The sequence below is a fragment of the Desmodus rotundus genome, chromosome 3 (assembly GCF_022682495.2).
Source record: "Desmodus rotundus isolate HL8 chromosome 3, HLdesRot8A.1, whole genome shotgun sequence".
NCBI classification, from domain to species: domain Eukaryota; kingdom Metazoa; phylum Chordata; class Mammalia; order Chiroptera; family Phyllostomidae; genus Desmodus; species Desmodus rotundus.
Window position 1 is genome coordinate 152,039,882 of NC_071389.1, and position 16,607 is coordinate 152,056,488.

The 16,607-nt window shown below is 51.1% G+C and overlaps 1 protein-coding gene across 1 annotated transcript; it reads left to right on the forward strand.

The window, feature by feature from the left end:
• The first annotated feature begins 1,950 nt into the window (after positions 1-1,950).
• Positions 1,951-14,373, forward strand: KRT82 (keratin 82). Its single transcript, XM_024575833.2, has 9 exons — positions 1,951-2,425; positions 4,218-4,426; positions 6,733-6,793; positions 7,485-7,580; positions 7,888-8,052; positions 11,490-11,615; positions 13,134-13,354; positions 13,569-13,600; positions 14,132-14,373. Exons 1-9 carry the CDS (start codon positions 2,021-2,023, stop codon positions 14,371-14,373), a joined length of 1,557 nt encoding a protein of 518 aa, XP_024431601.2. The 5' UTR covers positions 1,951-2,020.
• Positions 14,374-16,607: the final 2,234 nt, after the last annotated feature.

The following is a 16,607-nucleotide window of genomic DNA, read 5'->3' on the forward strand; positions in this document are numbered from 1 at the left end:
CCAATCATTTCAAACCCTTCTCAACGGCCTGCTCCCTGTTCCTGCCTGTTGCCTGAAATAGCTTCAATAAAATGTCACTGAGCTTTCTAGGTCTTGACTGAGTCTGTGTCCTATCTGACATTCAAAGGGCAACCTTGGAGCTGGTGTTCTCCAGGAGCAGGTGCCTTCCAATGAACTACCCTACTCTCTGCCCCAGAGCTCTGGCCCTGGGCTCCAGGGAGTCCAGCACAGTCACTGAGACCACACTCTGGCCCAATGTGTCTGGGGGATGCTCCCCCATGTCCACATTGTCCCCAGTGAGCCCTGTCTTCACAGGTCTGCCCTCTACGCCATTCATTCTTTCTGGCGGGATTCTGGAGGGAGTGTGCTCTCTGGTCTGGCTCTCAGCATCACCATCACCACCAACACCATCTCCTGGTCCCAGTGCTGTGACACTTCCTCCAGGACCCCATGAGAAACCCCTTCCCGTGCACCATGCAACACCCCACCCCCTCATTGCCTAGTCTCTTATTATAGCCCTCTCCTGCCCCAGCCCAATCTTCCCTCCTCAGCATGCTGGGACCCAGAGTCAAGACTACACAAAAGGGGACATTGTGAAATGTCACAGTTGACTGAGAATTTCTGAGCACGGGAAAGGTTTGAGTTCCAGTCTCCTAATCTACAGGTGGGGAAGCCAAGGAACAGGAAAATGTAATGCATATTGGCAGCAGACCCCCGATTCCTAACCCAGGCTTCCCTACATCAGAGCAGCAGAACACAGGGACGTCAGAAAGGATGGAATTGAACCCAGCCTTGGCGGAAGTGAACCGCTCTGCTCCTCACTTTCCTTATTTGTAAAACAGAAGCTCCATCATGGTGCCATCATAAGAATTAAATGAGATGATGAATGTAGAGCTCAGGGTGGTCCAACACAGAGGAAGCACCCAATAAATGTTCTCACTATTATTAAGTTGATTCTGACCTGGGAGAAGTCACAATATGGAAGGGAAAGACCCATTGGCCACAGCAGCAGTTTCACTGATGGGGCTGATGGAAAGGGGGAGGGAACAAAGTGGGGGTAGTAGTTCAAGCAATATCAAAGATCTGTGACCCAGATGCTGGGGAGAAGGCTTATATCTCATATCCACCTGAACAATTCCTGAGGGAAACAAATCTCCCAGAGACAGCCTCAGGGAGGCTCAGGATGGGGTGGGAAGAAAGGGAAAGAAACAGCGACATGGAACCCCAACCTAATGGCCAACATGGCTGCATGTTTTGGAGAAAGCATCCCTTCCTCTCCTCTTGTCAAGGACAAGGCAACTCCTCTTGAGTCCCTTGTGGTCTTTCTGGACTAAACAAACCCTGGAGACAAGACTCTGTGTCTGGAGCCTTATATCTCAGGAGCTGTAGGAAAACAAAGGGTAAGGGAGCCGGAGCCAGGATCCTGCCTGGCCTGAGGAGGTGCAGGGCCCAGCCTTCTTGTTGAGTCTTCTCCCACCCGAAAACCTTCTGCCCTGGGAGCTCCTAGGATCACCTGTCCATGAAGGGCACCTGGGCCTGGAGCATCTGCAGAAACACATAAAAACAGCCTTGGGGGAATAGAGCATCCTCAGACATATCTCAATTGGCCTCTAATTCCAGGGCAGGCAGGGTATGCAACTCATACCCCCTCTCCTGCAAAACGGCATTAAGTCCCAACTCTCTCTGGCCTTGAGACTGAGACTCTGAATGTGCCAAACACATCTATCTGGTTGGCCCTTTCATCACCTCTGTAAACAAGGAAGCAGGACACATGGGACTTTTATAGGGCCACCAGCACTGACCATTGGCACCTTTTCCCTGCTCTTTGCTACCATAATTATCCACTGGGGTACTTAGAGCTGCCAATCTCATAAGCTCATAAACTTGATTTAATGGTGATTGGGGGTTTGACCCAGCTCAGCCCTCCATCCCCCTACCAGTTAAAAGGGTGGGAGCTGAGTTGACCTGAAGCTCCTCCATTCTCCCCACCAGGGCTGCCTCTCTGTCTCTCTCTCTTGCCATGTCGTGCCGATCCTTCCAGCAGGGCTCCAGATGTGGTAGTCGGAGCTTCAGCTCATGCTCTGCTGTCCTCCCTCAGGTGGTCACCCACTATGCAGTAAGCAAGGGGCCATGTCGACCTGGGGGTAGCGGGAGCTTCCGAGTCCTGGGCTGCCTTGGCTCACGGAGCCTGTGCAATGTGGGCTTTGGTAGGCCCAGGGTTGCCTCCAGGTGTGGCCTTCCTGCCTTCGGATACCGAGTGGGGGCTTCCTGTGGGCCTTCTGCCTGCATCACCCCTGTCACCATCAATGAGAGCCTACTGGTCCCACTAGAGCTGGAAATTGACCCGACTGTGCAGAGTGTGAAGAGGGATGAGAAGGAACAGATCAAGTGCCTCAATAGCCGCTTTGCATCTTTCATCAACAAGGTAAGAAGTCCAGGACCGTCAGATGCAGAGAACATCTTGTATCTTGTCCAGGGGAGCAGGAAAAGACTGACCATAAGAAGCCATGGTTAATCTATTGGCCTCTTCTGTACTCCACAACCACCAATCATTGAAAACTGATGAGATCAAGGTCAGCATGAAACATGTCTGTTTGCTGATCTGTTTGTTTTTAACATGTCATCTCTCTCTGGATATCACCAAGTTTGCCAGAGGTCAGACTATAAGAGGAACTTCCAAAGCAATGATAGATACTGAGAGGAACAACCTAAGAGGCCTTCTTGATGAGGTTTTAGCAACAGAGCTGCTTTCTAAGTGCCTGAGCTGGGGCCAGACCTTTGGGTGTGGACGTGGGAATGGGCACTGTGACCTCAGAATTTGCCATCAGCTTAGGCCTGTGGTGAGGAGAAGGTGCAGCTATGAGAGCCAGGGATGAGGGAGCTTGCAACCAAAGTGTTGTATCTGTCAACCCAGAGCCACAACTCTGAAAGCCTTTGGGAAAGAGTGGCATGCTGCCTTTGGAAGGCACTGAACTGTCCTGTACCATCACCCTGCACCACCTCTGGACTGCTCCCCACACCCCAGAAAGGCTTTTGGGGATCAGAACCCATGCCAATGTCTAAGCAGGCACTTGTGGTGACTGCAAGGTTTAGGGCAAAGAGTCTTGGGCCAGAAATCAGGAGACCCCGTTGGCTCCTGTCCCGATTGCTACCCTGAGGCCCTATGCAAACCATTCACCTCCCAGCCTCAGGGAAGGTCCAGAGAAGTGGGGGGATGGTGGGGGGAAAATTAGAGGAGACAATACACACAAAAGCTTTCTGAAAAGGAACTTCTTTTAGTAAATGGGAACTGTCACACAGTTTAATTTTGAAAGCTTGTAAGTTCTGGTCATAAGCTCATTCTATCAGCACCGGCCCTGGCTGTCGACAGCATCACAACACCCTCTGTGTGACTGGAAGCCTCCTGGGGACATGGCAGTTGACCAGAAGTAGGGCAATGTTACTTCCTCTGCAGTTCTTCTGGGAGACAATGCACAATAGGGAAAATTCCAGAGTAAGGACTGGACACCATGTTCCCTCTGCAGATGGCTAGCTGGGTGACCATGGTCAGCTCACTCAGCTTCTCCTAATCTAGGTTTCCAAGCCACAAAAATGGAGGAGGTGGGCTAGCAGCTCTCCACATTACTGTACCAGGGACTTTTTTTGGATGCATCCATGCAGGATGGGGCAGAGTGAGTGGAAAGAGCTTTAGGTGCTGGGACAGAGCCTTTGATAACACCTTCTCCCCGACATGTCCCTGGGCTGTAACTGAAGAGAGCCCAACCCCTCCAGGGTATAATGTCACCCACTTACATTAGTAGGAAGATCTGTGAAGTGCTTCCCATGCACAAACCAAAGTAGGAGCTTTAGAAAAGAAAACAAGGCTTAATGGGATGGGATGGCCTGGACAAAGTTACAGGATGGTGGGGGGCAGGCAAGCAGGCTGTGCTGGAAGGACAACCTGCCCCAGGCCTCGTGGAACAGTATTTTTTCCACTACAACATGCAAGCCCCGAGTAGAAGGTGGGTCTATAAGCTCCCCCAGGCAGGAGAGACACAGAGACATAACTTCAGGTGCCAGTCTACCTGGAGACCCAATCTGTAAACTGCAGCGTTTTGGCAACAATGTGTCAGGAGAGAGAGAAGAAACTGATTCACTAACTGCACCACCATTTACTCTCGCCAAGCCATGGTCCCCAGGGAGCCTGCTGTCCAGTGACGTCCTGTTCTTGGCTGCAGGTCCGGTTTCTGGAGCAGAAGAACAAGCTGCTAGAGACCAAGTGGAAGTTCATGCAGCAGCAGAGGTGCTGCCAAAGCAACGTGGAGCCCATCTTTGAGGCCTACATCTGCAGCCTCCAGAGGCAGCTGGACTGCGTGGCCGGGGACCGTGTCAGGCTGCAGACGGAGCTTTGCAGCCTCCAGGATGCACTGGAGGGCTACAGGAAAAAGTGAGTCTGCTCCGACTTCACCCTGCCAGGGAACCCAGGGCGAGCTACACAAACAATCTGGGCCTTGGTTTCCCCAGCTATAAAAAGTTGTAAGGAAACCTAAAACTAAGCTCATTAGTTGGCAGAACAATTAGGTAGGATAATGTAGGCAGAGTATCTAGGACACTGACCACGCTGCCTAAGGAAGGCCCTTGTCCTCTCTCTCAGTGTAAAACATGATCCTTCTCCTGCCATTTCTGTCATTCAGGGCTCTGCTGCAAACCACCTGTTCTGACCTATCTTCTACCAACCCTTTGGCATTTCCTGAACTAAATCTTATTCCCCCAACAGATCCCCAAACCCTCTTCACTCCAAGTTTTGTTCCCCCTCTTTTTTCTTCTGATAGGCCCCATTCTCACCATCTGCTTGAACCACATCCAGGCTGATAGACTCCACATCTCCTCTTACCCGCTGACTTCTGGCTTCCTGCCTCTCCCATCACAGAAGCAAGTCCTGATCCCTCCTCTCACTAGCAGGTCCTCCGTCTCCCTCATCTCTGTCCTAGTCTTTTGTGAAGGTTCTGTAGCCTGTTGGACACGCAGCTCAAGCCTGACTCACAGCAGGAGGTGATTGATAAGCATATGTTAATGAAGAGCTTGAAGGCTTGTAGATCCAGTGCTTACAAGAAGCTGAGGCCCACATAAGTTGCCTCATGGTCCTAGGTGGGTCTCACCTGGGACCAAGATCCCATGGAGCACATGTTGGTGGGGGAAGGTGAGACAGACACTTTCCCATTAACAAGAACCAGCGTGAATTTACTGAGAGCAACAGTTCATGAGGGTAGGGGTTCAATAGAGTAGAGCCACAGAGGGGACGCTCATGCTGCATGTCAACCACGTGCCCACTCATTGTTGGTGAAGAAGGCTGACTCCTTCCCTCATGATGCCCCAGCCCAGTAAGCACAGACCGTCATGCACACACACCAACAGCTACAGGGTGGTACAGGCCAAAGGGGAGAGGAATCCCAAGGGAGTGAGAGAGCAGAAGGAGCCTAGGAATGCATCCTGGGGGAGGTGCCATTTGCTCCGGGCCTGAAGAATATGTTTCATTGCAGTTACTTCTTATAAAAGAGGAGTCCAGTGTAGACCCTGGAAAAGGAGAAGGCACAAGAGCAGGTGACAAGGAAGGGCCAGAGTGTGCCAAATTAGAGGAGACAACTCCAGCAGACTGTGACAGAAAAGGTGTGGCAGCCCTCTTAGCAGGAGCCATGCCTTTCCAAGGGGTGAGACACACAAAGGTCGGGAGACATGGCTTGCAGCTCAAGATGAGGACTCTGGATTTTAAAAGTGCTACAGTAGAAGAATGACAGCAGAAGCTATTTTAACAAGAATAGCCAACACTGAAACAGTACACGACCCGTGCCAGGCTCAGTGCTTTGCAGATATTATTAACACATGTGATGCATTAACTCACAACAGCCCTGTGAGGCAGGACCAGTGTTATCCTCATTCTACAGATGAGAAAACTGAGGCATAGAGAAGGCAAGTCACAGTCACATGACTAGCACTTGACTACAGCAGGAGTCAAAGCCGGGGGTAAGCTCCTGCGCCCAGTGCTAGCATTACAGCAGAGTTCCACTGGGAAAAGGCAGGATGGGCATCAGGAAGCACAGTGAAGCTTTTAATGGATCGATGTTGCTCTTTAACCTGAGTCATTCTGGCCAGACTGAACCTCTTGACCCTAATTCTATTGCCTTGGGGGGCAGTGAGTGGGTGAAGTACTAGAGGAAATAGCTGGGCTGTGTCTGCAGCCCTGTGTAAAGTGGGTAATTGCTACCTCTGCAACTGACCTGCAGGTAGGGACCAGGCTCAGGAGTCTCTGATGAGGAGAGCATGGGGTGAGCTGGGATTTCAGGGACTACAGCCAACTCTCAGGACAACATAATTCATAGACAGCCATGCCAGCCACAGGCAGCCAGCTTTTCACCACCTTCCCATAGGAAATGATCAGCTAAAATGGACTTCCTTAGCAGCAAGACAGAATAAAGTTAGCCTTAGGAAGGACTTCCCAGAGGATGACTCATCACAGGAACAGGCTAATTGGAGTGGGGTAAACTGGCAAACTAGCTAATGAAAGGCTATGGTAATAATAAATGTCTTGAGTGGCTAGAGCAGCTAGAGGTGTCCAGAGACAGGAGAGGGACCTGGTGACTCAGTCAGTGAGAGGCAGCTTTGCCCCACAAAGGCCCCTTCTCTTAGGTCTGACACCAAGGTCCTTTCCAAACCCCACAGGTTGACTAAAACTGTTTTTCCTGCCCATGCCACCAGATACGAAGAGGAGCTGTCCCTGCGGTCCTGTTCAGAAAATGAGTTTGTTGCCTTAAAGAAGGTGAGGGAGTTGGCACAGACTGGGAGAGAGCCCCCTGAGCGGGCCCGGCTGGCCTCGGGACACTCAGCACTGGCACCATGTCCAAACGAGTCTGCAGCCCACCCACACAAAAAAGGATGTCTCACCCCCAGGTCCCAGTGCCAGCCCGAGGGACCATGAGGAAGAGGAGGGCCAGCATCCCCACTCCTTGCTAAAGGGCAGTGATTGACTGGGCCTCCACCTCCCAATTGCAGGGGCCAAAGCTGGTTAGGGTTGTGTCTATACCTGCCCAAGAAGCTGCAGAGGTAACCAATGCCAAATCAAAATCAAAACAAAAACTCTGACTCAAACCCCAAAAGATGAAAACCATTGCCGTGATTTCCCAGATAGATAGCTAGGTAGCTCTTGGCCCGGGCTCTACACAGTGAGCTCTGAGAAGCTGCATTCAAGGCTCCTTTAAACCCCACTCCCTTTAGATCCTTCCCCAAAAAGGTGCCAGGCCCAGGCATGCAGTCTTGAGGCTGGGGACCCCTCCCTCCATCTTTGGCTTTGTGGTCCCTTCACTTTCACATGGGCTTAAGTGAGGAAAGGTAGGTCCCACACCTGCCACCTGCCACTAGCTTGCTGGGAATGGCCCAGCTGGTGGATGGGCTGGAAGGCCCTTCCATGTTCCCCCAGCCCCAAGTTATAGTTGTTAATGCTCTGAATACAGGATGTGGATATGGCCTTCCTGATGAAGTCTGACCTGGAGACCAACGTGGAGGCTCTGGTCCAGGAGATTGACTTCCTGAAAGGCCTGTATGAGGAGGTACCTGAAGCCACACTGCCTGCAGGTGGTAGATCAGGGGCTAGTTCTGTGAGGACCCTGGGTTGGGAAAGCTCCTGCCCAGTGGGTACGTTTCAGAGCAAGCAGACTGAAAAGTGACCATGTGAAGAAGTCAGCATGGGACAGCTGGTTCTCAGCCAGTGATGCCCAGACCTTGGCTCCCAGGTGTCTGTGTAACTAGCGTGGGGGACAGGGAACAGGTTGGTGATTGAAGCTGCTATGGGAAGGTCAGAGCAGGTTCTCCCCCTTTATCCTCAAAGACCTCACCTATCCTCACCCAACCCCCCAGGAGATCTGCCTGCTCCAGTCTCAGATTTCAGAGACCTCGGTCGTTGTGAAGATGGACAACAGCCGGGTGCTGGACATGGACAGCATCATTGCCGAGATCAAGGCTCAGTATGATGACATCGCCAGCCGCAGCAAAGCTGAAGTGGAGGCCTGGTACCAGTGCCGGGTGAGGCCCAGGTTGGGGAGGGGGCCCTGGACCCACTTCTCCAGAAAGTGTGTGGGAAGATAATGAGAGAGTCGAGGGAACCCCATAAACCCCAGTCCCTGGTGTTTCTGCCAGGCCCCTGCCCAGGTATCTGTGGAACATTGGAGAGTGGACCCCACAGACAGCCCAGGCCTATCATCATAGTGCCAGGGTGCCCCAGCTCTATTTACCCACAGGCTCCCTTGACATGAATTCAAGGAATATTAATTAATTGGCAATAATGGCAAAGAGGGCTCTGGGCTTCAGGGTGTCAGAGGAGGCTAAGGCATTGGGTGGTACTAATGGTGAAGCAGAAAGGGTGATTAAGGTGGCCCCAGACGTAGGTAATGAGAAGCTTGCTGTAAGGGCAGTTGGTGTCCCCAAAGGCAATTTGATTGAACAGATATTGTGTCAGTCTCACCTGCCCCATCTGTGAAAGGCACCATGTATCCATTCATTAGTTCACTCATTCATTTATTCATTCAACAGCTGTTTGTTGAGCATCCATCATGTGCCAAGCACTGTTCTATATGCTGGATTCTGGCAGGGAACAAAACAGACAGCAATCCCTGCCTTCATGTCACTTCCATTCTAGAGGCAGGGGCAGAGTGGGGACAGATGGCAAACACGACAAACAAGTGCACGTAAGTTAGTTGGCGATGTGTGCTGCAGAGATGACTCAGGGTGAAGCATAGGAAGTGTTGTGGGAATGTGGTTTTAAAAAGGTAGCCAGGGAAGGATGGTCTTACCAAGGTGTGTGGCACCACGAGGACGCTAAGCGACAGACCACCCCTGTGCTCAAGGAGATTACAGTCCATGGGGAGAGAAACATGTAACCAACCCAAAAGAAAAACTCGGTAGCATGCAGTGCCTGGAAAGGCAGAGCCATCAGCATTTGATCTGGATCATAAAGGCCAAGCACGATTTCAATAAACAGAGCATAAGGGGAGGGTGTGTCCAGCTGAGGGGCAACAGGAGCCAGGATGCGAGCATGAAAGTGAGGTTCCCAGTGTAAAGGGCCATGAAGGAGATGGGGTTGGAAGGGGAACATGGACCAAAGCACAGCAAATCTGCAGAGCTGTTCTAAGTACTTTGGACTTGTTTTCTGAAGCCAATGGGTACCATGGATCAGAGGGTGCCCCAAGCGATATTCTGCCCATTTTCTGGAGATCCATGGTAATCAAAGGTATTGAACCCCTACCCTGAAGTGAGTTCCCAGTGATTCTATGTCCCATCCCCACCAGGGTTCACCCTGGCTGGTTCTTTCTCCTCTGGGTGCTCTCCTGGGCCGCCCATCAGTCAAGGGAGCTCAGAACAAATCTCAGTTTCCCATCCTTCTAAGTCAGAACCAGAAAGGCAACTCTATTGTTCGAGGATTGTATTTAGCTGTGAGGACCAGAAAGTTTTTCAAAACATTAGTTAAAACAACTTCAGTTTTCACTTTTTCCTCAAATAACTTGAAGTACAGAAATAGACTACCCACGATGACCCAAGGGGTCTATGTCACCAAGACGGACACGGGTTCTCAATCACAAGCTTTCTATTCCGCCATCCTTAACATTGCTTTATTTTTTTTTAATTTTTATTGTTATTCAATTACAGTTGTATGCCTTTTCTCCCAATCCCTCCACCCCACCCCAGCCAAACCCACCTCCCTCCCCTACCTCCACCTTCCCCCTTGATTTTGTCCATGTGTCCTTTATAGTAGTTCCTGTAATCCCCTCTACCCACTGTCCCCCCCCCACCCCACACCCCGCCCCCCGGCTATTATTAGATTGTTCTTAACTTCAATGTCTCTGGTTATATTTTGTTTGCTTTTTTCTTCTGTTGATTATGTTCCAGTTAAAGGTGAGATCATATGGTATTTGCCCCTCACTGTCTGGCTTATTTCACTTAGCATAAGGCTCTCCAGTTCCATCCATGCTGTCGCAAAGGGTATAAGCTCCTTCTTTCTCTCTGCTGCATAGAATTCCATTGTGTAAATGTACCATAGTTTTTTGATCCACTCATTTGCTGATGGGCACTTAGGTTGATTCCAGTACTTGGCTATTGTAAATTATGCTGCCATGAACATTGGGGTGCATAGGTTCTTTTGGATTGGTGTTTCAGGGTTCTTAGGGTATAATCCCAGCAGCTGAATTGCTGGGTCAAAAAGCAATTCTCTTTTTAGTTTTCTGTGGCAATTCCATACTGTTTTCCACAGTGGCCTCACCAGTCTGCATTCCCACCAACAGTGCACTAGGGTTCCCTTTTCTCCGCATCCTCTCCAACATTTGTTTGTTGATTTGTTTATGTTGGCCACTCTGACTGGTGTGAGATGGTACCTCATTGTGGTTTTAATTTGCATCTCTATGATGTCTAGTGATGCTCAGCATCTTTTCATATGCCTCTGGGTCCTCTGTATGTCTTCCTTGGAGAAGTGTCTGTTCAAGTCCTTTGCCCATTTTTTAATTGGGTTGTTAGTCTAACATTGCTTTATTAATCTTCATGGTTGCCTCCTGTCTCAAGACAGTTGTTATACCACCAACATCACATGCTAGTTCCAGGCAGAAAGAAGCACAGAGGGGGAAAAAGAAATGCCAACTGAGTCATCCCCCACTTCAAAGAACTTTTCTGGAGACCCTACCCAGCAAGGGCCATAGAGCTCATTGATAAGAAGGCTGAGCAATATTTTCCTATCTGGGCTCAAAAGAAGAGTTCTGTTTAAGAAGAGGAGAGTAGATATTGATTAGGCAACTATAGGCTTTCGCACAATAACCAAATACCCAAAGGGCTAAAGAGAGGGATTTGTACTTATCCCTTTGTTTTGCATTTCCATGCAAAATGCTCCTATCCACTGTGTGCAGAAAATCTAGATGGCTAATTTTCAAAAATCTGTCATCTAGAACACGCTAGTCAGAAATTGGCTTCAGAGTTGCAAAGTTTAAAAAAGCATTCAGCCAAGGTAGAAATAACATTGCATTTTGTTTTCAATTGCTTTGGACAACAATATACCATTGTACTCGCCATGGAGGCAGACATGGTCTGTTGGTCTGTCCTCAGTCCTTGGTCTGTCACCACCCCATGCTGAGCACAGAAACCCCTTCTGAGATCCAGAGGGACATCTGAAAGGGAGGAGCCCTCAGGAGACCTTTGAGCTCTGGGGCAGAGAGCAAAGGACAAGACACAGAACAACTAAACAGAGAGGAAGGAAGCACAGAAGTTGAAGGAGAATTTAATAAGCCCGAGGGTTGGAGCAGCCCAGGAAATAACCCCAAAATTGACCAGAAACAGGCAGGGAATGGGGAGAAGAGGCAATGTGAGTACCCAGGGAGCACCTGGGTCAGGGCGTTATCAGAGGAGAGTCTCAGGACAGTGAGAAAGGGGGCTAGGGGGCGCCACAGCAGGGCCCCGTGGTTCTGACCTTTCAGTCCCGGCAGTATGAGGAGCTGCGGCGGACATCCGGGAACCATTGCAACGACCTCCGCAACCGCAAAAACGAGGTCCTGGAAATGAACAAGCTGATCCAGCGGCTGCAGCAAGAAAATGAGAACGTCAAAGCCCAGGTGAGACCAGAGAGACCTTGTTCTGAGGGCTCATCCTTGGCTGACCCACCGTCTAGTTTGGTCATGTGGGGCAGCTGCACCCTCCCTGGGAGTGCTGGGGAAGAGGGAACATACTTAAGCTGCCTCACACAAGAGGTCACAGCCCTTACTAAGAAAGAGCTGACCAACCGCAGGAGGAGCAGCCTTGGAAACAGCGAGGTCCCCAACAGAGACCAGGAGACCTATTGTCAAAGATGAAATAGCAAGACTGCTTCAGTAGATGGGAGCATAGAAAAGATGGTCCCCACAGTCCCTTCCAACCCCAAGACTATAATTTAATTATCCTGAAATTCAAGGTGACTATGCAAAGTTTATAAAATCAGACCCACTCTGTTCTCCTAGGCTGGTGAAGACCAGCCAGGCACTTAAAATATATTAGCTGTGAAGAAATTGCTCAGTGTGTCTCAGAGAAATTCTTGGATCTCCTCAAGGGGTTACAGACAGGGGAACTGGTACCACTCTCCCAGAGGAGCCACACGTCACAATCCTAGGATGAAACCCACAGCAGATTTAAATCTGCCATGTAACCAAGACTGTGGGAAAACTCACAACACTTCTGTCACCAGATGTGTGGGTTTTTTCCCACACCAAGCAATTTTGTGATACCAGCTGGGCATCTTACAATTTAACTCCATTCTGATACCATCTAGGTGGAAACAATATCAGATCCCACAGGTGAAGGGCTGTCTGTCCCACCAGTCCCACAAGACTGACCCATTTCAGATGCCAATCACAAGTCCAGGTTGTCACCTGAGCTTCTGACCAATCTGCTGTGCCTTGGAACCCCCTTCTCGGGTTTGATTAGTTTTCTGGAGCAGCTCACAGAACTCAGGAAAACAGTTCACTTGCTGAGTTGGTTGTAAAAGGCTATGACACAGGGTACAAAGGAGCACACACATGGAAGGGATGCTCAGGGCAAGGTATGTGAGGAAGGGCACGGGCTTCCATACTCTCTCTGGACGCACCACTATCCCGACACCTCCACAATGCGTTCACCAACCTGGAAGCCCCTGAGCCCCACACCTCGGAAATTTTACGGAGGCTTCCTCGCATCGGCACAGTCTATCATTTCCAGCCCCTCTCCCCAGTCTGGAGGGTGGAGGGTGGGGCTGAAAATTCCAAGCCTCTGATTGTGGCCTGGTCTTTCTGGGACCCACCCTCACCCAGGAGCCATCCAGGAGTCCACCCAGAGTCGCTCATTAGAATAAAAGACACTGCTGTCATTCAGGAAATCCCAAGGAATTTAGGAGATCTTTCTAAAGAATCTGGGACAAAGACCAAATATTAGAACCAAAGATGATCCCAGTGTTCTTATCACGTATGAAATTACAAGAGTTTTAGGGGCTCTGTGCCAAGAACAGATAATAGACTGTATACATACTCTATTATCTCACAATGACCATGTCCTCTCTGTTCTTCTGAGAGTCAGCCTAGCAATCCAAAGGCCCCCAATAATGCCTTCTGTGCCCTCTCCCCCAGCGCTGCAACCTGGAAGCTGCAGTGACCCAGGCGGAGCAGCAGGGTGAGGCAGCCCTCAATGATGCCAAGGGCAAGCTGGCCGGGCTGGAGGAGGCCCTGCAGAAGGCCAAGCAGGACATGGCGTGCCTGCTCAAGGAGTACCAGGAGGTGATGAACTCCAAGCTGGGCCTGGACATCGAGATCACCACCTACAGGCGCCTGCTGGAGGGCGAGGAGCACAGGTGAGTCAAGGATGGGCCCCAGGTGTGGACACTGTCCTGCTCTTGGGTTGCTGCTGCTATGGCCCATCCCACCATCATGGAACACCCAGAACAGCACAGTCTGAAGGCCCTCCTCGTGAACCTGGTCTGTGGTATGGGCAAGAGAAGGGGGTGCCGCTGCTTATCAGCCTTGTCTTTGATGCAGTTACTTTGTGTCTTTTTCCTCTCACCCCAGGCTGTGTGAAGGCATTGGGCCCGTGAATATCTGTGAGTAGATGCATACTCCCCAGGGACTCTGGGGTCTTGGGGGCTGATCAACCCAACACAGATTACAGCACCCCTGCCCAGACCTCAGCATGCCTCCTCACCTCAAAGGAGGATTCCGTCTGCCGGGAGCTCCTGGTCAGAGGAAGAAGCTCTCTCATGTAGCAGGGCTACATGAGTCTTTGGGAGTCAGAATGAGGAGCAGGTCTGCAGCATGGTTCCAGGGTTTTAGGCCCAGAAACTGCAAGAAACCCTACTGACCAGGGGATGCTTTTCTGGAAAAAGCATTTGGAGCAGGCTCAGACAAGTAGATACAGAGAGGGTGATGCAGAAGCCAAAGCTCTGGCGATGCAGGAGAGGCATGTGGGGAACTTGTAGGCACTTTGTGGCTTGGGTGGGAACTGGTAACTGAGGTGGGAGGTTCCTTAGAGGTGAGTGGCAGCAGGTGTGGGCATGGCCTGACTGAACAGTTCAGGGTAAAGTCCTCAGAGCCAGGCAGTGCAGGGCCCTGAGCATCCTGTCCTATTCTTGCAGCCGTGAGCAGCTCAAAAGGTGCCGTCTTGTACGAGCCATGTGTGGTCAGCACGCCCTTGCCGAGAACCGAATACTGCCCAGGGGGCACCACTGTCCTCAAGAACAGTGGGGGCTGCAGCGTGGTGGGCACTGGTGAACTCTACATCCCCTGCGAGCCCCAGGGGCTCCTGGGCTGCTCAAGCGGGTGGAGCTCCAGCAGGAAGATGGGGGCTGAGGGAGGCTCCTCCTCCCACAAGTGTTAACACTGCTTCAGAGGTTGCGAGTCCAGGACAGAGGGCACCAGCCTCCAGCCTGGATGTTGCCTGTGCTTACCAGGGCAGAAGGCCAGGAGATTCCAAAACCCCACCTTCCTGTATTGACCTCAGTTTTCCCTTGGATGTTCATTGGGAGCCATTCCTCAAGTCCATCATATCTTCTAGAGTCATTTTTCGCTTAGCTGTGTGCAGACCCTGAGCTAGGCCCTGGGGTAGGGGTAGGATGTGAAGAAAGAGAAGGCATTGCCCAGGCCTCCCAGACCGCTGCTGACAGTCAGGCCCTAGGGTGGCCAAGAGAATGGCAACAGCGCCCAACCACTTCTTTTGCGGATGAGGAAGCCAACTGGCACATCACATTTCTGCTTTGTGGATTAAATCACAGAAGTTTCCCCACAAAGCCAGCCTCCCCCAGCCCTTGGAAGTTCCCCACTTCCCTTCCCTCTGATTCTCATGCCACTAAGAAAAACAGACTTCTTTTAACACCCACCTAAAACATGCACTACTGCGAGTGTCAAAAGGAGACACTCCAAAATCTCATTCTGAATTCCAAAGGCAAGGACCAGGATTTGGAGATCACTCAGGACCTGCCCACGGTCCTCTCAGGGAACACAGAATCAACAGGGGGCCTTTGGGCAGTAGATTCACCTGCTCAGATGTGTTGAACCCACACTATGAAAATATACCTTTTCCTGAGCTCACATTGGCCACTGATGGTGGAGACATGCCTAGAACAAAGGCAAGGAGACAAGGAATATTTACTTGACAGAGGAACAATCAAGAGCTGGCATTATTTGCTTAGAGGAATCAAGCCCCACCCCATCCCACCCCTTCTGTACATAGCCACCTGGTTCCTACTCCCTCTCCCTTTACTTGCTCTTGCTTTGGGTCTGATACAAATGTGTTTTCCTGGCTACAGCAATGTAGAGCCTCCAACCCTTCTTGGAGGCTCTAGCTCTGGGGCTGCGAGGAAGGAGGAGGAGGTGCTGGGATGACCCCACCCCCCCCAGAGCTCCCCCCTTCCCACTGCCCAGCACTACATCCGCAGAAGCCTCACCCACCCAAGGATCCACTCTGCCAAGAGCCTCTGGGCTTGTCTGTTCCCAATAAACTAACTGTTCGTAGGTTTCAGGGATCAGGATTATTCAGTCTGCTCTGTGGGGTGTGAAGTGAGGAAGCTTCTCTGAGGGGGAACAAATAAGCAGCCTTTGGGGACTGGGGGCTGGAATCTGGGGGATTTGGGGTAGAAATGAAGGTTATTATACAAATGGGAAAACTACCTATGAACAATTCACAAGCGGCCCTTAGAATCAGCATGGATCCATACAAATTGCCCTTAAAAACCGCACATCACACCCCAGTAGTGATCTACTTGCCACATTAAAAACCACACACCTATTGCACAGAGGCCTCCTTGCAGCATGGTCCCCTGCACCTGGGCCCCCTATCTTGTCTACACGTCTCAGGCTCCAAGGCCTGGTTCCACCTCCCCATCCTGGACCCGTCTCGATGCAGGACAGTGCTGGCCCGGGGAAGCAGTGAAGATGGATGGCAGCCCAGCCAGGGAGAAGATCCCTCAAGTCTCCTCTCCCTGCTTAGGGAGCCCCAAGCTCTGAGACTTTGGTAATTTGGAAATGAGACTTGGTAGCAATAGTTTCACCCTCTGTGGTTGGGGGTTGATAACCTGAAACAACCCCCCTCCACCAACTCCCCCTGTGGCTCCCCTTCCTGAGCCTTAGGCACAGCTCCCTTTCCCCCACAGCCCCACACAGAGTGTCTATTCTGTGTCCAGCCCTGCACGAGCAGCTGGTGGTACCGAGGTGACTAAGACACCCCTGGACAGTGGAGGGACACTGCCTCACAGAGGGGTCATTAATGAGAGCCAGGGAGTAGGGCAGCAAAGAGAAAAAGCAGCTCCTGATGATGCCCAGCAGGGGTCAGAGAGACTCACAGAGAGGACTGTAAGGACAGAGTCCAAAGGGAAGTCTAGGTGTTATACTCGTGGGCAGGAAATTCCAAAGAGCCCATCCCCTTACTTCTTTCACCCAATACATATTTACCAAGCACCTGCTACGGGTCAGGCCACCCAGGGGCTGGTGACACAGTGGCGAACAAGACAGGCCCAATCAGGGCCAACTCTCCCAGTAGGCACAGTAGACACAGTACCTAGAGCCCATTGTGGGGGCTGCATGCTGGTGCAGCCACCTTGGAAAACATTCTGATAA